The sequence below is a fragment of the Cnephaeus nilssonii genome (assembly GCF_951640355.1).
Source record: "Cnephaeus nilssonii genome assembly, chromosome: 13".
NCBI classification, from domain to species: domain Eukaryota; kingdom Metazoa; phylum Chordata; class Mammalia; order Chiroptera; family Vespertilionidae; genus Cnephaeus; species Cnephaeus nilssonii.
In genome coordinates this window covers 51,421,957-51,448,280 of record NC_137084.1, presented here as the reverse complement: position 1 = coordinate 51,448,280, position 26,324 = coordinate 51,421,957, and the positions used below count along the sequence as shown (strand labels likewise).

Genomic DNA, 26,324 nt, shown 5'->3' with positions numbered 1-26,324 from the left:
CTCGCTTCTTCATGTGGTACTTATCTGGGGCTCCTCAGTTGCTTGTCTCTACTAGATCCTCTGACTCTTGTTTACCACCTGGTGAAGGACATCCCCCAGCTTGTGAATCTTATCTTTGCAGTTCCTGCAATTTCACAGTCATTTCACATTGTGTCCGGTGTGCTGGGCCCTTTCAACCTGGCAACCTGCACCCCTCCGTTCTTCACAGTTTTGTCGAATGATATTGATTCATCATGATTTTCCTTTCTTTTTTCTGTTCTCTCTTGGGAATTTCTCTTATTCTGATAGGAGACACCCTGTACTGGTCTTATAGAACAAGCATGTCAAACTCAAAGGCTAACACGGGCCAAATAAATGAGGCATGTGGTCCGCGGGCTGTGAGTTTGACATGCTTGCTCTAGAATATTAACTTTCCTCTCCTGTTTTCCTTATCTTTGTCTTTTGACTACACTAGCAGATTTCCTCAACTTTATCTTTTAATCCTTTTATTGAGTTTTTTTTTTTAATTTTTTGCTATTAAGTTGTCAATTTCTAAGAGCTTTTTTTTGTTTTGTTTTCTAAGTGTTTCCTTTTTATAGTATCCTATTTTCACTTCATGGAGGCAGTTTTATTTCCTTTTTGGGAGAATATTAATGGCACTCTCCCCCTCCCACATAGTATCTGTTTCCTTCAAGTTGCTCTTTTTGTGTTTACTGTGGTCTGTGTCTTCGTTAGAGGCTTTCCCAAGATGTCACTCCGAATGTGATCCTTGGCTGTGTTGCTCCTGATTGCGGGAGGGGAGGGGGTAAATAAAAGCTGTCAAGATCTTGACATTGTGGTAAGTGAAAGAAGCCACTCATAAAAGACCCCACAGAGTATGATTTCATTTATGTGAAATGTCTAGAATAGACAAATCTATACAGACAGAAAACAGATTAGTAGTTGCCTGGGGCTGGAGAGTAGCTGAAATGCAGAGTGACTGCTAATGGGTATAGGGTTTTCTTTGTGGGGGCAGTGATGAAAATGTTCTAAAATTGATGGTGGTGATGGTTGTACAACTCTATGAATATACTAAACACTGCTGAATTGTACACTTTAGAAGAGTGAATTGAGTATGTGAATTATATCTTAATAAGCCATCCCAGTGGTGATGGTTGTACACTCTGTGAGTATACTAACTACCATTGAATTTGTACACTTTAAGAAGGTGAGTTGATTATGTGAGTTCTGTCTTAATAAAGTTGTCAAAAAAGAAAAAAGCTGTCAGGAAACTGAGTATGGGGTGGGGATGATTAACTCTGAGCCTTCCTGTGGCATGATTGGGCTGGGCTGTTTGGGGGAGCCCCTGAGGCAGCATCTTCAGGTTCCCTAGGTTGCATTCACCCGGGAGGAGTCTTCCGCTCCTCTTTGCAGTGTGTGGCTCTACCCGACAGTGTCTGGTAGTCAGGAAGGTGTGTGCCACTCCACCTGTGTAGACACATGCCCTTTGTTATGCTTCCCTTCAGACGTGCTGGGTCCTTCTGGACCAGAGATACTCTTACTTTTTTTATGGAAAATATCAAAGATTTGCAGAAGTACAGTGAACCCCCATGTTCCCATCACCCACGTTCACCAGTGATCACTTCATGGCCGTTTTTGTTTCATCTGTATCCCACAACCCCTTCTCCCAGATGGTTGTAAAGCAAATACTGGGCATTTCTGTTTTATGCTCTCCAGAGACTAAGCAGTCCATTGAGGAGAGGATGTAGGGACTGCTTTCCAGCGGCTTTCTTTTCTTTCTTTTTTTTTTTTTTTAATATATTTTATTGATTTTTTACAGAGAGGAAGAGAGAGGGATAGAGAGTTAGAAACATCGATCAGCTGCCTCTTGCACACCCCCCACTGGGGATGTGCCCGCAACCAAGGTACATGCCCTTGACTGGAATCGAACCTGGGACCCTTGAGTCCGCAGGCCGACGCTCTATCCACTGAGCCAAACCAGTTTCGGCTCCAGCGGCTTTCACTCTTGTCTTAGTCATTGTAGCATCCTATGCCCCTAGGTACACGGGACTGCCAGTCCCGGGCCTGGAAGGATTCTGTGGTTTAAATCGGCTCAGTTCTCAGCTTTCCCTGCATCTGGTATAGGGTTCAGATTTCTTGAAACTGCTAAGCCAGTCTCCTTTTTCCCTGTACTTGCACGGTTTTGTTATTAAGAAAAAAACAACAACACTCCACCGACTTTCTGTGGGTTTCAGGAGCAAGTGAAATTAGATGCAGCTGTTCCGTGTGCTGCAGGCTCCAGAAGATCAGCCGGTCTCCCCCCCCCCCCCCCCCCCCGCGCCCCCCAGTGGTGCTCTATCCTACCCTGATCTACTCAACTCTAGAGCCCTATTTCATTTAGTTATGTATCTTTCGATTTATTTGCCTTCACAACTCATTTTCAATCTTCTGAGCACTAAGGGGACTCCTCTTATTTTACCTCGCCTTCCTTCTGACCTTGAGTCTAGGCAAAGTTAAGGAGTCCTGCATTTGTGCCTTGCTAGCGTTTTGTGCTCACCTCTTATTACAGAATTGTTTGCTTGCACTTTGCATGCTGCATTGCAGTGTGTTTACCTGCCTATTTCCCTGCGAAACCGGGTTTGTGGGTAGGACTGTGTCTGTTTGTCTCTGAATCATGAGCACAATGCCTCGCTGCCCGTGCACATTTGTTAACTCACAGGCTGGATTGCTGAACACTGTGCTTCCAGGGTGGGGACAGGCAGCAGACAATGCCCCTTTCCTTCTCGCCTTTTATTGACACCACTGTTTGGTAAATATTAAGGAGCAAAACATGCCTTGTCTGGTGGCTTGCTATTATGCAATGCTGTTCCCTTTGCTTTCAAGTCTGGTGTTTCTTACTTAGTCAGCAGGTTGGAGAGGGAGGGAGGGTGGCTATTGGAGTGTAAACATCCTACCAAAGAAGGAATGGACTTTGTTAGAGATGCCTTGTTTCCCTTGATAGAAAGGCTGTGGGGGTGGGGGGGGGGGGTGGGGTGGGGTGGTTGGAGGGAGGTGGAAGATAGGGGGGATAAATGGTGAAGGAAAAAAATTTAAATTACATTAAAGAAAGAAAGGCTTGTGGCCTAACTTTACAACTGGAGGAGGGTATTTGTTTTCTTTTAAGGTTGGGGCAATTTATTTATTTATTTAACCCTCACCTGAGGATATGCCTCCCCTCCCGTCCCCCGCCAGAAAATGCTTTTTCTTGATTTTAGAGAGGAAAGGAGAGGGAGAGAAACATCAGTTGCATCCCATATGTGCCTCGACCAGGGAATCGACGCTGTGACTCTTTGGTGCACAGGAGGGTGCTCCAACCAACTGAGCCACACTGGACAGGGCAGGTATTTGTTGTTTTGACAGCTACCTAGTTCTGCACAGTCTTCCATTGCTTTTTCCCTTTGAGCAAAATGCCAGGAGAATTTTTAAAATTACTGATTACAGTACTTAAAAATCTGGTGTTAAGGTGTTATCTATGAGAGGTCCTATTGCAAAATATAACTTTGCAAGGTTAACACTTAACCTGTTTTTTTCTTAAAGTTTGTTCCTCAAGATGCTATGATCCTCCAGAGAGAAAGAAGTAGAGAACTTGTGGTCAAATTTGGGGTGTGGATTCAACAAAGTTAAATAGAGTTCCTTAGTTCAAGAATTCTCAGAGCCTTGCTACTGTGTGTTGTGGGTCTCTTAGAGGGCTATGTAGTAGGCAGAATTTCCTAAATTTACTTTTCTTTTTTTAAAAATATATTTTTATTGATTTCAGAGAGGAAGGGAGAGGGAGAGAGAAATAGAAACATCAGTGATGAGAGAGAACCATTGATCGGCTGCCTCCTGCACGCTCCCTACTGGGGATCGAGCCTACAAGCTGGGCATGTGCCCTTGACCAGAATTGAACCAAGGACCCTTCATTCCACTGAGCCAAACTGGCTAGCGCCCTTAAATTTACTTTTCTTCTGATGAGCAGGTGATTTGAGTTTTGTGTTTTGCAGACCACATACAACATACAGCCCCTCAGCTTAAATTCATCCTTTGAGGTCTAGTTTAAATGCCACTTCCTCCAAGGCTTTCCTGTCACCCCCAGAGATATATACGCTTTTCCTTTTCTGAATCGCACTGCCTTCATTTGTCTGATTCCCTCCTCTCCGCCCCCCCCCCCCCCCCCCCGCCAACCTTTTCCCTACATAGATTCTAAATACATGTTGTATCACTTCCACTGCATCGGGGACATTGCCTTGTACAAAGGTGCTCAAGAATCATTTGCATTTGGTGTCCTAGCTGAGTCATCCGCAAAGTCCAGAGGGCAGTGGCCGAGTGGGACTCCCATTGCTGAGGGATATGGATGGGGAGAGGGCTCACAGCAAGGGCACAGGGCCAGCATAGAGCCTGGCCCTGAAGGACAGATTCGGAAAGCTCAGTCAGGAGATGCTGAGAACATTAATCAAATGTGCTGAAGGCTGGTTGTATGCCAGCCACCCTGTGGTCAGCTTTGAATACTTAACCTTAATCCTAACCTTTCAAGTAGGTGATATTCTTCCCATTTCATCGATGAAGAAATGGGGCATCAGAAAAGCGAAGTAGGAGTAAGTACCTGTATATACCAGGCACTGTGCTGGGGACACAAAGATGACTAAAACTCAGGCCTTTCCCTGAAGTGACCCTCGTTTTATGGAGTAGATAGTCTTGTAAATAAATAATTGTAAGCAGTGGGGTAACTGCAGTGATTAAGCTGTGGCCAGGGTATCATGGGAGAACTTAACCTGTGTATGGGGGGAAGGCGACAAATCCAGGAAAGCTTCAGGGAGAGTGATGTCTGAGCAAGGTGGAACAGGAGTGCAGGGTTTGAAGGAACCAAAAATAAACATATACTACACAAATCTAACCAACTAACCAACTACCTAACTAAATAAATAGCAGCATGGGCTGAGAAATATCCTGAGGAATGTATTGTTACTGGAGTATGAAATGTGAGTTAGGTGAGAAGTGAGGCTAGATGAGTTGAGATGATGTTTTAAACATGTTGAAGAGTTTGGGACTTGATTTTGAAAACCATGGAAAGCCACTGTAGAGTTTTCAGCGGAAAAGCGAGCTATCTGACACATTTTGGATACATATCCAGGTGGTGGGTAGTAGGTAGTAGTATTCTCATTTTCTAGGTGGGGGAATTGAGTCTCAGAAAGTGACTTGCCCAAGATTACCCAGCTTGTCAGAGGCTGAACAGAGCCACGATTTCAACTCAAATCCATCTGAATCTTCCCTAAGCGACCTCTCAAAGTAACCATGGCCAATGATTGTATTGAATTTCCTACTGAAAAGTGCTGTTTTTCTCACTCTGACACTTGAATCAGAGAATAGTTTTGAGCATTAATATGATCAAGAGCTAGAACTTAGTGCCATCAGATTCAGAGAAAGAGAGACCAAGGAGGACTTCATGGGAGAGATGGCATCTGTGTTGTCCTGGAGGAGAAGGGAAACTAGAACAGATAGTGGGAAGCCAGGTGACAGAAAGATGGGGCTGGAGGGGTGAGGTTGTGCCACCATGTGGTAGAGTAGGAGTGAGCATGGAAAACATAACAAGAGACACAGGCATGTCACTTGCTTTTTCAGATATCCATGTAAAGAGGAAGGAAACAAAAATGATCATGTTCCTTAATTTCCATCTTCACTTTAGCTGCCTTATAAATACACAACTGGCATTTAAAAAATCTTTTTACTACCTAATTGCAGTCACTTGAGAGATCTCCCTTACAGTGTACAGGGATTAATTTCAGTGTCTCCATCCTCTCTTCAAACCCACAATGAACATAAAAGGGCAACAGCTGAGGGTCCTATAGTTAGTAGGACTAAAGCCAGAGGTGCAATAAATGACATTTGAGTGAAAATGCGGTAATAAAAGTCTGTATGAAAATTGAGCTTGCTTACACAGAAGAAGGGTGTGTTTGTGTTGGCTTTTACTTCTCTAAATACTCCTTCCATCTCTGTTATGATTCACTTCAGAGGTTGGTGTTGGGATATTTTTGCAAATACTATTGTGTTATATAGGCTGGGGCAAAAGTAGGTTTACTGTTGTGAGTATGCAAAACACAGTTTATTCTTGTAATATTATTATTGTTTTATTTTCTATAAAAACAACTGTACACCTGCTTTTGCCCTACCCGGTATATATTATAGTCAGTGGTGTGGTAGAAAGAGGGTGCACCTTCGAGTCAAAACACACCTGGATTAGTATCCCAGCTCCTCTACCTACCATTTTTTTCCCTAGGGCACATTATTAGCTTCATTAAGACTAGTCTTATAGATCTTTGATCTTATAATTATGTCCCCTCTGTTTGCCATCATTAAATTTACCCTCATCCCTGGGTAATTATTGGTAGCAAAGAAGCATGCTCCACTATTTCTTATCTGAAAGCAAAATAACAAATCCCAAACCTTTTCTAATTTTGTTTATTATTTATCTTAAACTCTGTTGACATTGTATTTTTCTCTAGCTATCTTCTAGGTTGTTTTTTTTTTCCTTTTCTCATTAAAACTTAAAAGTTGACCATAGTTTTTTTGCTTTGACTTCTTCCTCTCACTCTAATCTCTTCCTATCATTCCACCAGGATTATTCTTATCTGTGTCTGCTAATGACCTTAATGTTGCCAAATCTGAGGCCACTGCTTTCTATGTGACCTATGACATACCCCATGTCAGTCTCTTAGCCTCTTCTCATTGACCAAGCACCCAGCCCCATTACTTTTGGTTCCTGGAACATGCCATGTTCATTCTCACTTTAGGGCCTTTGTACCAGCTGTTACTTCAGTCTGAAATGTTCTTCTTTCATCTTTATGTGCTTGGCTCTTTCTTATTCAAATATCAACTTAAATATAGCCATCTCAGAGAGGCCTTCTCTGACAACCCGGTCTACAATAGCTACCTAGTCAGCCTCTGTCCCTTCCTCCTATTTTAATTCTCTAGTAGCACTTGTCACTATCTGATACTTTTCTTGTTCATTTATGTGTATGATCATTTCTCCATTCATTCATTGCTCTGTTTTCTGCCCACCCGGGATGTATGTTCTATGATGGGGGGGACTTGGCTGTTCTTCGCTATAGTTCCTAGACCAGTGACTGACTGGCTCACAGTAGATGCTCAGTAGAGATAGATGGAATGAGTGAATATGTTTTTCTTATCTGTAAAATGGAAAGGCCAATACTCATGTCTCAGAGTTGTTGAGGACTTGTATGATCTAATTTGATAATACATATAAAGTGAATAGTTCTGTGTTGAGCACACTGTGTTTAATAAATGGAAACTATTATTTTCTAAGTATCTGGCTCATCATAGACATTGTACAAAGATTAGTTAGTTGTCTTTCTTACAGTCTGCACCCCCTGAAGTATTTTTTATTTAAATAACCCGTACTCTGGACAAAGTGAAGCTATGACTCTATGTTTTTTGAAGAAGAGGTTTAAAAAGCATTATTCAATGAATAGTCAACATAAGCTAGTTTAGAACCATTATTAATGTATCTTCTGTCCCCTACCTTCCCATACACACAGAGACACTGCATTATAACAAGGGTTGGCTTTCTCTTGGGAAATTATAATTTTCTTCTTCTCTTTGGTTATATGATCTTTGCCAATTAATTCTCCATAGGATCAAAGTGTTTTGGGGTTTGATTTCCTCTCTTGTTTTTTAGGTTCTCTGAAAAGTATTTCCAGCTTTTTGTGTGTCCTGATCACTTTTTCTTTTGCATTTATTGAATAAATATTTATTTAGGGACAACTGAGTGCCCGGCAATGGGGACACAGATAAGAATTCATAGGAGCCTCTGTCCTTAAAGTCTAGTGGGGAAAGCAGGATACATAAACCGGTGAGGATAATGAAGTGTTCATGGAGAGCGTCTCTGTAGAACATAGTGGAGGCACAAAGGCGAGGGTGACTAATGAACATGGAGGGGGAAGGAGGGTTTCAGAGATGTGTGGTTGCTTTCCAGCCAACAGGGAGAGAATGGGCGTGTGAGTAAAGGTGTGGAGGATGAACCTGCCTCGGGCTCCGCACTCTGGGAGCCTGGTGTGGCTGTGTGGTCACAGGTGGTGGCAACTCAAAGGTCATGAGAAACAAAGCCAGAGAGATGAGCAGGGGCTGAGTCGTGGATGGCTTTGTGTGCCCTGCTAGGGACTGTGAACTTTCTCCAACAGTAACAATGACAGGAGCAGCACCTAACATTTATTTTTTTAATATGTTTTTATTCATTTCAGAGAGAGGAAGGGAGATGGAGAGAAAGATAGAAACATCAATGATGAGAGAGAATCATCGATTGGCTGCCTCTTGCATACCCCCTACTGGGGATTGAGCCCACAACCTCAGGCATGTGCCCTGATTGGAATCGAACTGTGACCTCCTGGTTTATGGGCCGATGCTCAACCACTGTGCCACACCGGCTGGGCAACACCTAATATTTCTTGAGTGCTTCCTCTGTGCCAGGTTCACTTCTTCATGCTGAGTTGTATTAATTCCTTTAATCGCACAACCACCTTTGGAACAGGTACTGTTATTACCCCTGTTTACAAATAAAGAAACTTAGGCACCAGGATGATAGGGAACTTGCCCAAAGCCCCCAGAGGCAGAGGCAGGACACAGACTGAAGCAGCTTGGCTCCAGAGCTCACTCTCATCACCAGGGCACTGGACTTCCTTTCAAATGGTTTTGGATAGGCACCAGGGAGCAGCGGAGCAGATCTAAGTGTGGAGATGACACGGTCAGATTCAGTCTTTGGAAAGGTTGCTGCGGAGTCCCATTGCCTCTTGTACAGGAGTTGGATTCTAAAAGCATCCACGGCCACCGGGCCTGTGTGGCTCAGTGGTTGAGTGGTGACCTATGGACCAAGAAGTCACCGTTCGATTCTCAGACAGGGTATCTACCCTGTTTGTGGGCTCAATCACCGATGAGGCAGGAGGCAGCCGATCAATGATTCTCTGTCATCATTGATGTTTCTATCTCTCTCTTCCTCTACCTTCCTCTCTGAAATCAATAAAGATATATTTAAAAAAATAAAATAAAAGCATCTAAGGCCAAAAGTGCAGTCACATTTCTCCTGGAAGTGAGGAGTGCCTGAATGAGTTTTGCTACGTTAGCGGTGGCATTTCATGTCTCAGTCAGCTCAACACAGCAGCTCTCCCCCAGCCCTGGAACAGAGGGCAGTCTCTGGTGGACATGCATGTAAGAGATGAATAGTCGGCTTGTCTTGATGGGCCCTGGTGTTTGGAAAGCACAAAAGCGTGTCACACTCCTGTGGAAACTGAGCCCCTCAGTGGTGACGGCAGACTCAGCTGCTCCTCTCACTTCCTTCAGGGCCCACACTCTTTACGGGCTGCAGAGCCCAGGGGCTGCTTAGGTTGTGATTTCCCCGTCCCTGTTTCTCTCCCAGGAGGAGTGGCACGGAGGTAAGCTAGGCCTGTGCGTGATGACAGCAGAGTGGAGGAAGGTCTGCATATGAGTGGGGAAGTGAGAAGAAGGCAGAGAGAGCAGGCAGCACAGGGCAGCTGCAGCCCAGGTGTGAGAGGCCGGCCCCCATGAAGGTCAGGGCAAGTGCACAGGAGAGTCTGGATGTGAGAGATGTAAAGAGGTAAAATATTCTGGACCCAGTGACCGATTGGATTTGTTCCCTTCAAGCATTTTCTGATCTGAAAACATAGTTCATCATTGCATCTTTCTGTTTTCAGTCTTGTAAAATCCCTTCTAATTTCCAACTACATGAGCTTTAGTAACACACGCTCCTGGTTTATAGCTACTGAAATAGGCTTAAGGGTTTTCTGCAAGCATTAGGAACTTGGACCAATCTGTCTATTCTGTCACAGTGGTGAAATATTTCTGCTTTGTTGTTGTTGTTGTTGTTGTTGTTGTTGTTACAGACATTATATTAGGCCAGATCTCTCGATAGCACTTAAAAAAAAAAACACCACGATGTTTTTCTCTTACAGATCTTATGCTAAGTTCATGGATTCTTCCAAAAAAATCAAAATGATTTTGTAACTACTTTTAAGAAAACTTGAACATGATTACAATGATAAAAACCAAACAAACCCACCCAGTGTACAGGAGAAAGAGACAGGGAGAAGCATATCAAAATGCTGACAGGGATTGTGTTCCTTTTGGTAATTTATTTTCCTCTGTGCTATGTTTTCTACATTAAAAAAAAAAATATGTCGGTGGTACATGCAAAATGTTAAAAACGTACTTAAAAATGAAAAAAACTTAAAAAATAAGCTCCTTGTAATCCCATAATCCTAACACAACACACGTTCTTACTTTTGAAGTGCCCTTGTTCATATGCAGGCTTATTTTTCATAGCCGCAGTCCTGATAAGTGCAGCTTTGTGTATTCTTTTTATTTTATAGCCCATTGTCAACATTATTTCATATTTCTGCATAGTTTTCATAATTGGCATTTCTAACGGCTGCCCTGCATTCCAGGGTGTTGATGTTCCACGCTGAACTATCCCTTGTTGGACATTTGGATTGTTTCCAATTCTCTTAGATAAGACGTAGTGAGCATTTTTGTTCACTTAGCATTTTGAGTTGGTTCAGTTCTTTCCTTAAAATGATTTCCCAGCAGTGAGCTCAGTGCATGACAGCTTTGAACTCTGTGATGGCTTTGGCTTGTACCAAGAAAGATCATGATTTCTGGAAGGGCCAGTTGAAAGTGGATGGTCACTGGTATTTCAACAAAGTGTATTCTTTCTAAATTTCATGTTTACTGAAGAAAATTTAGGAAAGATATAAACCTATAAAGAAGGAAATAAGCTATAATCCCGCCACCCAAAGGTAAGCATTTAAAAAATGTATTTCCTACCCGGCTGGTGTGAATCAGTGGTTGAGGTCCCCAGTTCGATTCCCGGTCAGGGCACATGCCCAAGTTGCAGGCTCGATCCCCTGCAACTCCAGGAGGGGGTGTGCAGGAGGCAGCCGTTTGATGTTTCTCTCTCATTGATGTTTCCATCTCTCTCCTTTCCTCCCTCCCTCCCTCCCTCTCTCTCTCTCTTAAAAAAAAGGAAAAAAAAAGAAAAGAAAATCAATAAAAAATGTATTTCCTTTCAAGTATATATTTCATCAGGTTACATCAAGTGGCTCTATGAAAGTATAACCTCTTCTCTGTTGTTGGATGGTGGTTTACTCCTTCCTCCATTTGTGGGGCTTATTTTAAGTCATACTGGAATGAACTTTCTTGTGAAGAAATCTTTGTGCACATCTTGGAATCATTCTGTAGGAAAAGTCCCCCAAGCAGAATTGCTAGGTCAAAGAGTGTGCACATTGTTAAGGCGTTTGATGAAAATCGGAAACTTGCTATTGAGGAAAGTTGTGCCATGTTATACTTCTCCTGGCTAGAAGTGTACAGGAGACAGGCTGAGTGACAGCTGACCAGGGCCTGAGCCAGGTGGGTGTGGTTAGAGACAAGCTGGAGCAGAGAGGGAATTCAAGCAGCATTTCTGAAAGAAAATCTGTGGACCTTGGTGACAGATGGCTTTGGCATGCTGTGAGTGTGTATGTGTGTGTATTGGGGGACCATGTTGAGAAAGAATATCTACCTTGTCTTCCACATTGGAATTCGCCAAGATGCAGATACGATAATTAGCAAAGCACTTGCAAACCTGAGGTGTTGTTTAGACATAAAAGCTGATGGATAGTAACAGTAACTAAGAAACCCCTCCCAGCAGGGCTGTCTCAAGGATGAAATGGGCTGGTGGGTGTAGAGCTCCTAGGCTGCAGACAGATAGTTTTCTCCGAGAAGCTTCACAGACTCGAGCGCATTCCTGTAGCTTATCCTCATCTATGTGAGTCCCAGGGCACGTGGACACCTTCTTCCCTTTCACTTTGTCCTGCTTCCAGTGGGGAGGGAATCCGCGTAAACAGCTGACAAGAGTTCCGCTGGAGTGAGAGTCTCCCGCCAGAGGAGACACCTCTGTCCTTGGTGGGCCTTGGGTCCCAGGGCGGGCTGCAGCCCTGACCTCTGGCCACTTGGCCAGGCTGCATTGTGTGCGCAGCCTCAGGGAGGAGACTGAAGATGCTGATAAGGAGGCCCTTCCGGTCCAGCCAGACAGGCGCAGGAAGGCTTCTGCAGAGGAGAGATTAGACACAGTCCCTGATGTAGAGAGCAGCAAGGAGGGCCAGGGAACAACATCCCCGCAACCCAGCTCTTTATGGGTGGTATTGTTTATTGTTGGAGGAGGACAACAGAGGGAGCCTTGCCTGCTTGTGCAGAGGACGGAAACAGCAAGTTGGGTCTGGAAGGGCCTTTTTTTAGATCAGTTCAATAAACATGATTTGCAGATAGAATCTCTCCATCTTGGAAAGGAATTAGTGAGTAGGAAGGGTAATTTTCTTTTCCCCCAGGAAACAAGGTGCTAGTATTTCCAGGAGCACCCGAGACTCTTTGGCACGCACCTGCGCCCAGGTGCTTCGTATCCAAACCAATGAGTTCTGCCTGGGGAGTTAACGCAGGGGGAATCCAGTGCAGCCGGCCCTCCCTTCTCCTTTCACCTCTCTGTAGGAGACCCAGCCTATGCTCCGGGCAGCGGGCAGCGGGCAGCGACACCTGCTCCCTCTGGAAGGTGACAGAGCATTGTTACTTTAACAACCTGATTCAGACATCTGCTTTGGTTAATGCTGATGAAGTGCTGTTTCAAAGCTTAATTTTCAATTTCCTTATGTGTCTGGTATCCCAAATGTACTGTGTATTTCTAGGAAATAGGAAAATACAAAAGACAATACAGACAAAGACTATAAATAGTAAGATATTTTATTGTTTTGCTTTTTAAAAATAATACTGTGAAGGTCTCAGGCCTACTCTGTTTTTAGTTTTTATTTTATATGTCTTTAAAAATATTCCCAAGGGCTGTTTTTGAGCTCCCTCTCATGGATGGCTCCATGCCAGCCTCCCTGGAGGTTATGCCCTTGGCCTTGCTCAGCAGGGAGTTATCTTTGCAGGCCTTATTCATCCTACCTAGCAGCAGCTCTGATTTGGTGTCAAAGGACCATGAATGCTCTTCTGGCTGTTGCTAGCATGCTGCATGGCTGGAGGCAACTCACTCTTTGGAGTGCTTCTTCAGGAAGATTCTGTGTCAGAGTACAGCGAGAGTAATTTCAGAGCGGGAATGCATGATATACATGTGCCAGAGTTTTACTTTTATCAGTGACACAGATACACTATTGTTCTACCCTTTGGTTTTGGCTGTCATACACCGGATACTTGGTCTTGAGGGAAATCGGTCTGAAAGAATGAATCTACAGTGTAGGGACTTGCTGTGCTGAGATATGTTTGTTTATTTACTTTTTAAATCCTCACTCAAGGATATTTTTCCATTAATTTTTAGAGAGAGTGAAAGAGAGGGAAAGATAGAGGGAAAAATCGATGTGAGAGGAACACATCAAAAGGTTGCCTCCTGCACGAGCCCTGACCACTTAATGCACATTGCAGATGTCCTTTGCCGGGGAGGAGCCTGCAACCAAGGTATGTGCCCTTGCCCGGAATCAAACCCGAGACCCTTTTGGTCTGCAGGCTGATGCCCTATCCACTGAGCCAAATCGGCTAGGGCCTGAAATATGGTTTAATAGAGAAGCAGTGGTACCCAGAGTCTAGGTGGGATAGTCCTTCTGTGTCATGTGAAAGGGTACAGCAAAGAAGACAAAGAAAAGAACAGAGAAACAGAGCACCCCAAACAGATTTTTTTTTAAGAAAAAGGGCCTCTCTCACTGTATTAAGCACTACTGTAGACTGAATAGAAGGGCAGAGTATAATTTGTTAGGATTTGGAGGTTATCTTTTTTCCTAGAAAGAACTAGATACCTCAGCCTCCCCAGAGGCAAACACTTGCTGGTTTTCTTTTGTATCCTTCCTGAGAGCCTTCATGCTTCCACAGATAAATAATGATATGCCCCCTGTTCATACTATACACCACTTTCCACCTTCCTTCTTTCACTTACTGCACATTGCAGATGTCCATAGCAGGCTGCATGGTATGTTGATGTACAACTATTTTCCTGCTGCTGGACTTTTAGATTGTTTCATATTTGCTGTTGCAAACACTGTTGTAATGAATATTCTATTCCAAGTGTCTTTGTACACATGCATCAGTATAAGTGTAGCATAGATTCCTAGAAGTGGAATTGCTGGTCAGAGGGTTTGTAATAGCCTTTCTGTTTTAAATCAGTATTGCCCTCCATAGAGGTGGCATTGACTTACCTCCACCAGCAGTGTACCAGTGCCCCATGGTTCCATAGTCTCGCCAATACAGAATGAACTTTGCCAATCTGCAATGAAAAATGGTTTCTGTTTAAACATTCATTATAATTTTCATTATAATTTGTATTTAAAATTAAAACTTATAATTATAATTTACAATTATGAATGATAAATTTTATAGAGTTTGATATACTCTAAAGAGTGAAGCTGATCATTAAAAAATATGTAAGTGCCTGTCTAATAAACTATCTGCTCATGGTCTTTACCCATTTTTTCTGTTGTGTTATTCCATTTTTCTTATTGATTTGTAGGAGGAACTCTTCATGCATTTAAGGAAGTAAGCCTTTAGTTGTATGTATTTCAGTCAGTTCATTTTTGTTGTTTTGCCATATAGAATTTTTAAAAGATTTAATTAGTCACTGGTCAATCTATTTTATGGCAGGGGTGGGGCACGTCCAGTCCATGGGTCGCATAAGTCCTGCGAAATCATTTGGTCTTTGGTCTGGCTCTGCCAAGGCATTAGGGGTGAGTTAATTAAATGTTTGACCAAATATAGCAGGCTAATTTTTAAGTTGATAATTTTGTGTGGCCTGTGAATGATGTTATAAATATCCAAATGGCCCTTGGCAGAAAAAAGGTTCCCCACCCATGTCTTATGGCCTTGATTTTGAGTAAGTTTTAGAAGGTCATCCCCACTTTAAGATTTTGTATATATCATGCTTTTTTCTAGTAGTTTCATGCTTTTATTTTAAAAAATCCAAATCTTTAATTTATCTAGAATTTATTTTAGCATAAAGAGTGAGATAGAATTCCAATTTAACATTTACCCATAAAGATGTGGGTTTTGATTTGTGTACTTTTACTCACTAGTTTTCTAATTTTGACCAAATTAATTAACCTCTGTGAAGCTCAATTTCCTTATCTGTATAATGGGAATAAGAATAATTACCTGATGGAGTTGTTGAAAAGGTTAAGTAAGATTATATATGGAAAACATTCTAGTTCCTGGCCCATATTAAGTGTTCAAATCATGGTCCACATTCTCAGGAACCTACATAGTGTGTTCCAACAAGGGGAGAAGTTCCAGGTGGTTAGGAGACAGAGGATACCTTGCAACTCACTAGGGTGTGATTTAGGGTGAGTCACTTTGTCACCTAAACCCTCAGTTTCCTCACCTGCATATTGAATGATCAGAGCCAGTCCAGAGATATTGGCAGATCCCCTTTAAGGGACCATATAAAAAAGCTGAAGAATATGGCCCAGTAAATGAGGAGCAGGGATGGCACAGGGGGGTGTTTGACACCCCTAGCCAAGGAGCATAATTACCTTGCAATAACATGAAATTAACAGCCGGTGTTAAGCAAGTGAGCTTGCAGCAGTTGATTATAATAATGTTTAGTAATTGCCTTCTGGTAATTAAGCAATAATGAGCTTCCTGAGACAGAACCTTGTTAGAGCAAAAGATGGATCAAATGCTTTCAATCCAGTGTATGCATCTTGAGCCCAGCGGTGGGATATGCAGACACGAGTGTCTTGTTGAAGCATGCTTCTTGTCCGTAAGGACAGTTGGGGCAATATACACGTAGAGCACTCCCTTCTCCACCGGGCAGGTGCACGCGCCTAGATGTACTTGGAGGAAGGCCCACAGCGGCTGGGGTTGTCCAGGAGGGAGAGACTTCGCCTTCAGAGCCCCGCATGCCAGACCCAGCCCAGTCCCCAAGTGTGACCCAGCATCTAAAGAGCCCCAGCTCAGAAATGCCTTCTTCGGTGTCACGTGTTGCCCCTTTTTATTCTCTCTGTTTGATTGTTTGGGTTCATCAGGCGTATTCTGTTTCTTATGCTCTGCCCATCTCCCTCTGCAGCTTCTGGGTGGGCTTGGTGTTGTGTTCAGGGCCTCTGTTTTTACTGGACTTGCTGACTCAAATTCTCCCTGGGTGCGGTTGCCGGATAAAATACAGGATGCCCAGTTAAATTGGAATTTCAGGCAAACAACCAATAATTTTTTAGTGTAAGTATGTTCCACACAGTATTTGAGTCACACTACTATACTAAAAAATTATTCATATGTCCATGTCATATTTGGAATAAACATATTAAAATTTATTTGTTGCTATCTGAAATTCAAATTTAACTGGTGTTTTTTCTCTCCTTCTTTTCCTTCCTTCCTCCTTCCTTTCTTCCTTGCTCCCTTCCTTCCTTCATCTAGCAACCCTACCTGTATGGCTCTGATTTCAAATGCTATAAAATAGTATTGACTACACTAATGTTTAATGGAGCCCTAGTAGCAAAGGACGTTAAAAAGTGTTATATGATAAAAGAATTCTGAGCTACAATCATGCTTGGTAAACCCTGGATTAAACAAGGTTAGCCAGTTTTCTTAATTATGGGAATTTTTAGAACATTTTAAATCTCCAACATTGGGTTGTAGTATGTAGTATTTCTCAAAGGTATGTCACTATCCTTCCCCTCTCCATTTCTGAGTATTTAAGGTTATAGGAGCAAATGCTGAATGGATGCTGAATTCATGTAGACCATGAGTTCTTATGTTGGGTTTTGGGAAAATACTTCTCTATAGAAAAAAACAACAACTTTGTATAATGTTATGATTCTGTTTTTGTTTTTTTTAAAAAAATGTTTTTATTGATTTCAGAGAGGAAGGGAGACGGAAAGATAGAAATATCAATGATGAGAGAGAATCATTGATTGGCTGCCTCCTGCACACCCCCTACTGGGGATCGAGCCTGCAACCTGGGCACATGCCCCTGACTGGAATCGAACCTGAGACCCTTCAGTCCATAGGCCAATGCTCTACCCACTGAGCCAAATCGGCTAGGGCTGATTCCATTTTTATTTTAAAGCCATACATTTATAAAATGTACACATAGATGTGAGTATATAGAAATAAAAAAACTAGAAGGATGTATATACCACAACGTTAACTGTCCTTATCCCCAGGAAGAGGTGTGGAGAGGGAAAGATTATAGGTGATTTTTCTTTCCTTTTCGTTTGGCTGTATGTCCTGTAATCTGTATATATGACTTGACAGAAGGGTTAAAAAATGTGATTATTTCATTTTAAAAAGGATCACTATTCCACATATTATTTTATTTGCCTCCCAAGCAACTCAGTGATCTAGGCTCTAATAGTATCCCCATTTTATGGAGGAGGAAACTTAACACAGCTCTGTAGCAGACTCGGGTCTCCTGATCTCATTGTCATGCTGCCTGTGTGGTATGAGAGAATGGGCTGTCCAGGGAGGGGAGGTGGCACCTGTCCACCCAACCCTCACCTCCCACTCCGCCCCTCCCCGTTTTCAGGGTCTCAGTTGAGACTGTGAGAGGGAAAGGGCCTGAGTGAGACAATGGTTTTTGAGTAAGGACATGTCCTCAAATTATCTTTTTCTTGGGCAGGGGCTGTGGATCAGAAGGCAGGATAAGGATTTTGCTTTTTATTCACCAGAAGCCTTGACTTTATCTGTTATACTAGACTAGAAGGGCAAGGGGGAAGTGTTCTGATGCACAACGGTGAAAACAGTTTTGTTTTGTTTTGTTTTTTAAAAGGTCACTTTGATAAATGATTTATGCTGCCAAAATCACATTGCTCAGAATTTTTTTCTTGTCTTTTTTTAAAATCTTTATTGTTGAAAGTATTACATAGGTTCACTTTTTCCCCCCATTAACCGCTCCCATCGCCCCCCCCCCCAATTTTTTTCTTTTTAAGCTTTGCAAAGTACATGGTTCCTGTATCTTTTTTAAACTCATTTTTTTTTCTTTCCTTTGTCTAATTTTCCTGTTTTGAACCTTAGGCATATCTCCATTTATTTAGAGCTATTGTGGCGATCATGTCATTTGGGGTTTTGCTTGTTTATCTGAGTCATGATCCTGTCTCTATGCCCTGTGCCTGGTACTTGGTTACATGGATGAATGATAGTGGAATTGTGGGCATGCTATGCAGGGAAAAGTCTGGGTCCAGCTCCTAAAAGAAACCTCAGAGGTCACAGTGAGGAGCAGTGCTTGTATGATCTGGAATCAGTGTGTGAACCTATCAATGTGGGGTGCTGCTTCCAGAGCGGGGAGATTCTAGAGCACTGTAGTTCAAAGGGGCTGGGCTTCCATTCACCTGAGCCTCCGCCCTCATGACAGATAGAGCAGTGCTGTTAACCACGAGGCAAGGGGCAGCGGCATCTACTTCAGAAGGAGTTGGGCTTTGGAGTTTGATGGGTCTAGGTTTGAATCTTGGTCCTAAGACTAACTAGCTGTAAATGTTTAGCATAACCTCTCTGTGCCTCAGTTTCATCTTCTGAAAGCCAGGGATGATAATAGTCCCTACCTTATAGGGTTGTTGTGAGGCTTACTTAAATGAGTGAATACTTGTAGAATAGAACCTGGCACATCATAAACATTGAGTGTCAGCTATCATCATCATCATCATCATCATCATCATCATCATCATCAATAATAGAATATACAGTTTCTAGAGTAGCGCCTGGCCAGTGGCATGTCTTGGCAGGTGCTTGCTTCCCAGACAAGGTGTGACTTTGCTGCCTGTTTAGGGATGGGTGTAACTGACTGCTTCTGAATGGGTTTCCCTTCCTGGGAAGCTGCCTCATCACCTGGTGATCGGTGATGCCTGAGCTGTTACATTACTCACCAAGCAGAAGGGCTTCCTCAGAGTGCAGTTTCCAGAGAATTATGTGAGCTTTTCACTCAGCATTGCGTTTTCTATTAGAAAGAAAACAGTAACCACAGCAGGTAACCTGGAGTTTATAGTCCAGCCTTAGCCTGCATTTTTTTAAAGATTCCAAACACTTTCCTCCCAGATGTTTATTTTTTAAAAAATTCAATAGAGCATTAAAGTAATTTCTTATAGAAAGGAGAAGAGCCTTAATTTTTATTCTGTGGCTCGCTCCAGGTGGTAACTACATGAGACTTGATGATGACCGTGGACTTGGACCAGGTAACTCTTGGCCTTCCTTTCCTGAAGGTGCGTGATTTGGGCACTGTTAACCTTCTCTTAGGAGCCCTGTTCCTCAGGTTGTTATATTTGAACTAGAGGCCTGGTGCACAAAATTCGTGCATGGGGGGGGGGTCCAGCCTGCACCCTCTCCAATCTGGACCCCTCAGGGGATGTCCGACTGTCCCTGATTCCGGGGATCAGGCCTAAACCGGCAGTCGGACATCCCTCTCACAATCCAGGACCACTGGCTCTTAATTTCTCACCTGCCTGCCTGTCTGATTGCCCCTAACTGCCCCCCCCACACTGCCAGCCTGATCATCCCTAACCACCTCTGCCTGCCAGCCTGATCGCTCCTAACTGCCCACCCCCACCGGCTTGGTTGCCCCTAACTGTCCTCCCTCCCCTCCGCCAGCCTGGTTGCCCCTTACTGCCCCCCCCTGCCAGCCTGGTTGCCCCACGCAGCCTGGTGTTCAGTTGTTTGGTCATCCCTTACTAACCCTCCTACCGGCCTGGTTGCCCTATGCATTCTGCTGTTCAGTCGTTTGGTCATCCCTCACTAACAGCCCTGCCAGCCTGGTCACCCCACACAGCCTGCTGGTCATTACTGTTACTGTGATGGCGTCCCAGACAATTTGCATATTCCTCTATTATTAGTATAGATGCTGTTCTCTGGATTCTCTGCTTGTTTCTTTGACCTCTGCCAAAGATGGAGAAGTAAACGTGTAGCAAACAGTCCAAGCTCAGAAAAAGAATGCAGCCCCATCCTGTGTTCCCTGTTTATAGGCTCATGAAAGCAGTGAGCTGTGGTCCGTGGGTGGTCCACAGAGCCTCAAATCTTTCTGCTATGCTTGTGCTGTCTCTGTGTTTTCTTTTCTTTTCACTGTTAACAGCTTGAGTTTTAATGAACATACTCTGTTCCTGAGTTTTTATTCAGAGTTTGACCTTGATTCTTATTTAGATTACTACAGTGCAGTGGAAAAGAGTTTTGGATTTGAATCCACAGAGAGAATGGAAATCACATGTTTCTTAAGTGCTTACCCTTCATCATTTAATGTGTCAGATCTTTCTTAAGCTCCTACTATGAGCCAGGTACTGTGAAAGGCACTACAGACAGGGCAGTAGTTCAGGGAAATGAACCAGGCTGTCTTAACAACTTAAGTGAGGTTTAACTTTTATTTACCTTCTCTTCTGCTTCAGTATCCCCATTTGTCAAGATAGGCTGCTAATAGTGTCCACCAGATAGGATCGTTTGGAGGATGAAATGAATTAATAATATATAGTGAAATGATGATGATGGGGATGGGTTGGGATCAGGACTGAACAACTTCGTTACTCTCATCCTGCTCATGGTCCTGAGTGTGTGTGTGCGTGCGTGTGTGTGTGTGTGTGTGGCCGAGGTGCTGAGACATGATGTTGGAGACAGATATATGATTAAGTACAGTAAAGCATGATGAGTACTACTAAAGGAGAGGAGAAGGGTATTGTGGGAGCATATAGCAGGGTGCCCAGTCCCCCTCATAGGTCAGAGAAGCACACTAGAGAGAGCAATGTTTTAATCTGAGATCTAAGGGAGGAATAAAAGTTACCTGGGCTGGGAGCAGTGAGGGGAGGTTGCATTCTGTGTGGTGTTTAAGAAACTGAAGAAATCTAGTGAGCCGAGAGCATGGGCAGAGATGGTGCTGGTGATAATGAAGGCAGAAACCAGACCATGGAAAGTGTGTGAGTCACAGTGAGGATTTGGGGTGACTCAGAGCCAGATACTGTCCTTGGGGCTTTTCATTAATTACTTCAAGCATCACAACTCTGTGGTCTAGGTGTTATCAACCCCATTTTGCTGGTGGTGAAGTTAAGACTCTAAAAAATTTTCACTATCCTTCAAGACACAGACTTAAAAGGCAGTATAGTCAGGGTGTGAACCTAGGTTTTTCTGGCTGCAATGCTAGAGTTCTTTTGATGACTTCAGGCTGTCTTCTTAATTTCCTTTATCTTCCCTTTACTCACTCGTAAAGTAGGGAACATAAATAAATACCCGCCTCATAGACTTATGAAAACAAATGGAAATACACATAAGGTGCCAAGTACCTTGCCTGGCATATAGCAAGTACAGTGACTCCTTATGGACCCAGGTTCTTGACAGAGAAATGTTTTCCTTTCATGGTCCGCTGAGCTGAGACAGAACCCCATGAGCTGCCAGCTGCATTTGGCCTGGTTGTCAAGTCATCTTTCCAAGGACCAGTTGAAATTAAGATCCACAGAGAACACACCTTTGCATACAGGGAACCTCCTCCTCTTGCTACCTGACAGGTGACAGTAGAGTGGGCTCTGCTTCTGCCCCGCAACCCTGAGTCATTTGCCGCCCAGCTGGCTGAGGCTTCTCTAGCTCTCCAAGCATCCTTCCCCTCATGGCTTGCTGTCACCTTTTCCCTCCTCCTCCAGAGTCCACGGGGCTTGTTTTGCCTGCACCTTATGAAATGAGCTTTGCTACGATTGGAATTGAATTGAACTTTGTTGTTGTTTAGCTTTTCTCATGTTGGTCTTGAGGGCAGAGATCTCTGTATGGTGATTAGCACAGTACCATCGTAGGTACTCAATAGACTACAGTAATTTTCACTAGGATGGGGCTTTATAGATTCTAAGACTCTATTTTATAGGTTGTTGGGTTTTTTTTTAGTCTTCACAACAGTCCCCTGAAGTAGAGCATATAGTATTCTTCTTAGCACAGTTGGAGAAACTAAGGCCTATAACTTAAGCAATATGACCATTAATGAATTATTTCATTCTAGAGTAGTCATTTACTAGGTGTAACTCTGTCCCATGATCTAGGAAAATAGAGCTGAAAGATGTAACCCTTTCCTCTAGGATGGGATAGACATTTGAACAAATAACTGTATATAGCAAGTGAAGTTTTAGGACAGAGGAATGATGAAGGTGTTTAATTGATATTTGGGGAAGATCAGTGAGAAATTCAGAGAGAAAGAGATGGACTCTCCTTTGCCTTGCTGCCTTGCACCCCGACTTCTCTGCACATAGATCTGTAATCTTTCCATGCGAAAACACATCTTATCACACGAGCGACCTGCGACCTGACTACTTGGAAGTGTAAAGGTTACCAGGTGAAAGAACATCTGTGTCATTTACTCTCCGTCGTCTGAGGTGGCTGCGGAGGAATAAAGTCCATCTGTGACCAAACACCTGTGTTCCTCTCTCACCGGCAGAGTCATCAGAGGGGAGCATTAAATTGCTCTTCAAATGAGTCAGACCCGCTGTTCCTGAGGAGACAGGGCCGGCGCAGCTTCAGCTCTGTGGGCAAGTCTGACCAGGCCCCATCTCACTCTTGCCTGTATTTGTTTGCCTTGCAGCTGTGTAAATGAGTATGGAAGATTATGATTTCCTGTTTAAAATTGTTTTAATTGGCAATGCCGGTGTGGGGAAGACGTGCCTAGTCCGACGATTCACTCAGGTAAGAGAACTCGGAAGTCCAGGATTGGCTTTCTCGGTGTGGCCTGTTCAGTTAGGAGAAATAACAGGACAGGTGACTGGCCCCACGCCCGCCTCTTGGCTGCCAGTTATTAACGCGCCGTTTGAAAGAGCACCAGCTTTGTAGCCTAGGCTAGAGCTTTTAAACCACCTCAAGGGAGCATGGCTCTCTGGGTCACCACCACCCTCCCATGGTCTTGTTGCTTCTTTTAATGAAAAGGGGCAAGTAGTTTTGTTTTCAGTGTGCAGCATCAAAAATAGATGATTAGGCCCTGGCCAGGTGGCTCAGTTGGTTGGAATATCATCCCATACACCAAAAGATTTTGGATTTGATTCTTGGTCAGGGCACATACCTAGGTTGCAAGTTCAATCCTCGGTCAGGGTGCGTATGGGAGGCAACTGATCCATGTTTCTCTTTCATCTCTCTCTCTCTCTCTCTCTCTCTCTCTCTCTCTCTCTCTCTTCCCCCACCCCTCCCTCCCTTCCTTTCTCTCAAAGCAATAAACATATCCCTAGGTGAGGATTTAAAAAACAAATTATTAGATTAATAAATAGATTATTAATTAATAATAATCCAAAGGAGGAAACAAATGAATCTGGATATCAAATTAAACCTAAATATTAATTTTAAAAAAATCTTTATTGTTGAGAGGATTACAGATGTCCCCTTTCCCCCTCCATTGCCTCCCTCCATCCAGTTCCCACCCTGTCCTAGGCCTTCACCACCCTATAGTCTGTGCCCATAGGTAATGCATATATGCATGTAAGATCTTTGGTTAATGTCTTCCCACCCCTTCTCCCCGCTTCCTTCCGTCCACCTGTCCCATGTTTCCATGCCTCTGATTCTATGTTATTCATCAGTTTATTTTGTTCATTAGATTTCTTGTTCGTTTATTTTGATTTTTATATTCAATTGTTGAAACTCAAATACAAATTAAACCAATCAGATTGCATTCTCAAGTCCCGAGAAAATGGAGGGAATTATTTTGGTTCAGAACCAAATATGCTGATTTTTCTAGATCTGTTAAATGGAATGAATTGAGAACAGTGAAGGACTACTTGAACTACACTTGATCTTAGCCAAAAGGCCGAGAAGCGATAGGGACTACTTGAACTAAATAAAATCTCCGCTCTGGGTTGAGTCCTTATCTTATGATCTAAGTACAAATTTCCTTTGGGGCTGCCCTTTTGAGAATTATTGCCAGAGATTATATACTTGTTTTTATACAGAAATGGTGGGAAATCGTTCTGAGGTTGACCTTCTTTTGTGTTTTTCCAGAAAAGATATGAATGGCATCCTTTTTGGGATTATCAAACATGCATCTTGCATTTTTCATGAAGTGCTAGTTGGGAAAGTTGAGACTAGCTCTTTTATCTGAGGCAGAGAGCAAGCTGGTGCCGTGGAAAGGACTTTGCCTTGAGAGTCAGGACACAGGTCCTAGTGGCAGCTCTGCCCATGGCTCATCTCTGAGCCTGGGAAGGTTACCCCCCACCTGCCTTCCTGATGGACATGAGGGGCCTGGTGATCTTCAAGGCCCCTCACAGCAATAACAATCTGTGGTTCTGGGGAAACCTGGAGAGACAGATTGGATAAGACAAACAGCATTGGGACAGAGAGTCACCTTTGGAAATGTCAGGGTTTCCCCCATTACAATGAACGCAATAGGTCTCGTGCTTTTTGCAAAGTCTCAGCCTTGTGAAATCAAAAGTAACAAGTCAAAACCACTGGGGCGTCATATTGGAAACTCCAACTGGTTTTACTTCCACCCAACATTAGCAGTCTTTCCTGCTTTTGGCAGGAGGACAAGACTGCAGAAATGTAGAGAAGTTTTCAGTCATTCCTTTGACCATCTCTTATTGCCAAAAGATCCTTTAAAGAGCCCACTCCTCTCATTTTATGGGTGGAAACCTCAGGTCTAGAGGGGTGAAATGACTTCTTAGTATCACATATCAATGTTAGTGGCAAAACTAGTATTAGACCCAGGTCTCCTGGTTCTCGGCCTGATCATTTTTATCTTCTGTATGTTCTAACCTCTGAAACCATAGGCATCTTTCGTTTCTTTTTAAAAGCATAAACCTTGTCATTAGAGGTAAAAAAAACACTTCCACTTTTGAACAGATTTTTACCAGTAAACAGATTTTTACATCACCCCTTATTTTTTATTTCTGTGTACTTTTTACCCCTCCCAGTCCCTTAGCTCCCCCTAAAGTTCATATTTCATAGACAGGATTATGTGTGGTTTTGTTATTTAGTAGGCAGTTAAAATGAATTGGATTCAGCTGTTTCTGAGGCAGGAGGAGTTGGGGAGCAAAGTGAGGGGAGAAGACATTGGAAAGGATTTGCTTTATTTTGTGGCATTTGTTAGACTGCAAAACAGCTGGAGCTGTACACTTGAAGCTTGGCAGCCTCGTGTTTGAGCCAAACCAAAATAGAAGAAAATTGATTCAATATTTGTAAGTAAAGTTATGAATGTTTATGTTTACATCTTTTGCAGACATGCAATGGAACATTTTCTGTTGTTTTGAAGCTCAGTCTTTTAAGATTAAACATTAATTAAAGATTTCTCTTGTTAAGGAATGGATTTAATTAAAGATGGCCCAATCTTAGCTGCCAGAGCCAATAAAATCCATTTTACTTGAATTTCTGGAAATTCTGGAATGTAAGTGACGAGGGAAGAGAAACTAGGTGAAGTGTTCTTTCTTGATAGAACTTCCTCCCTAAGCTTACAGGAAATATTATGTAACAGTCAATTACATTACACATGTGATTTTGATAGAATCTAGTGTAGCTTCCAGTTTGAGATAAACCTTTTTTGTTTTGAAAGGCTTACAGCAGCCTCAAACTCACTGGATTTGAGGCCCAGATTGGGTAATTAGTTTGCCTGAAGTCAACAGAGATCCTAGGCTGTTACCTCCGGGTTTAGTGCTACTTCTACTGGTCTTTCTCCCTGAATGACTGGTTTCTTCAGTTATCTTCCAAGTATCATTGGCCCTGACCTCATGTAATAATATAGGTATCACCCTAAGGGCAGGGGGAAATCCAAAAAGCTTCATTGTCTTGTTCATTTTTCTCATACTGCGTTCCTGCTGTTTCTCAGATGGTTGTCCACTCCCATGAATGTCCGTGTCCTAGACTGAGAACTAGTTTGAATCTTCCTTGATTTTAACCTCTTTTAGAGAACCCACCCATTTTGCCTTCCCCCTAACAATCCTGATCTCATCCCTGTGGCTCAATGCAACTCAATCTTAGCCTTATGTCTGATTTTTTTTGTTTCATTTTTTGAAACCAGATCTCCACCTCAATTCTCTCCCTTCATCCTCTGTCTTCTTCTTCTCCCTTATTTGTCCCCCTTTCCATTTCTTTCTTTTTCTTTCAGAATTTTTCTCTCCCTTTTCTTCCCTCCTTTCTCTTTCCTTCAAAACATACATGCATGCGAAGTTAAATGAAACAGGGCTCCCGGGACACTAACTAGGGTTCTTTTTTCTGCTGGTTAACTCAGCCAAAGGAAGGGACTGGTGGTGGGGGACATGGGAAAATTTTCTGTAATTGTAAGATTTGCTTAATTATTACTTTCCATTATTTCTTCTTTAGGGTCTTTTCCCCCCAGGTCAAGGAGCCACAATTGGAGTGGATTTTATGATTAAGACCGTGGAGATTAATGGTGAAAAAGTAAAGGTAAG

General features: G+C 43.0%; 1 protein-coding gene across 4 annotated transcripts in view; it reads left to right on the top strand.

The window, feature by feature from the left end:
- RAB30 (RAB30, member RAS oncogene family) overlaps positions 1-26,324 on the top strand; it is an 81,084-nt gene that overhangs the window by 37,233 nt on the left and 17,527 nt on the right. For 3 of the 4 annotated variants that reach the window (XM_079787611.1, XM_079787612.1, XM_079787614.1), the window contains 2 exons: positions 22,526-22,626; positions 26,236-26,319. In XM_079787611.1, coding sequence (XP_079643737.1) covers positions 22,534-22,626; positions 26,236-26,319 — 177 coding nt within the window. In that variant the 5' untranslated portion in view covers positions 22,526-22,533. Of the gene's footprint in view, positions 1-8,137; positions 10,797-22,525; positions 22,627-26,235; positions 26,320-26,324 lie in introns of those variants that run through there. The other variant, XM_079787613.1, reaches the window with a different exon arrangement.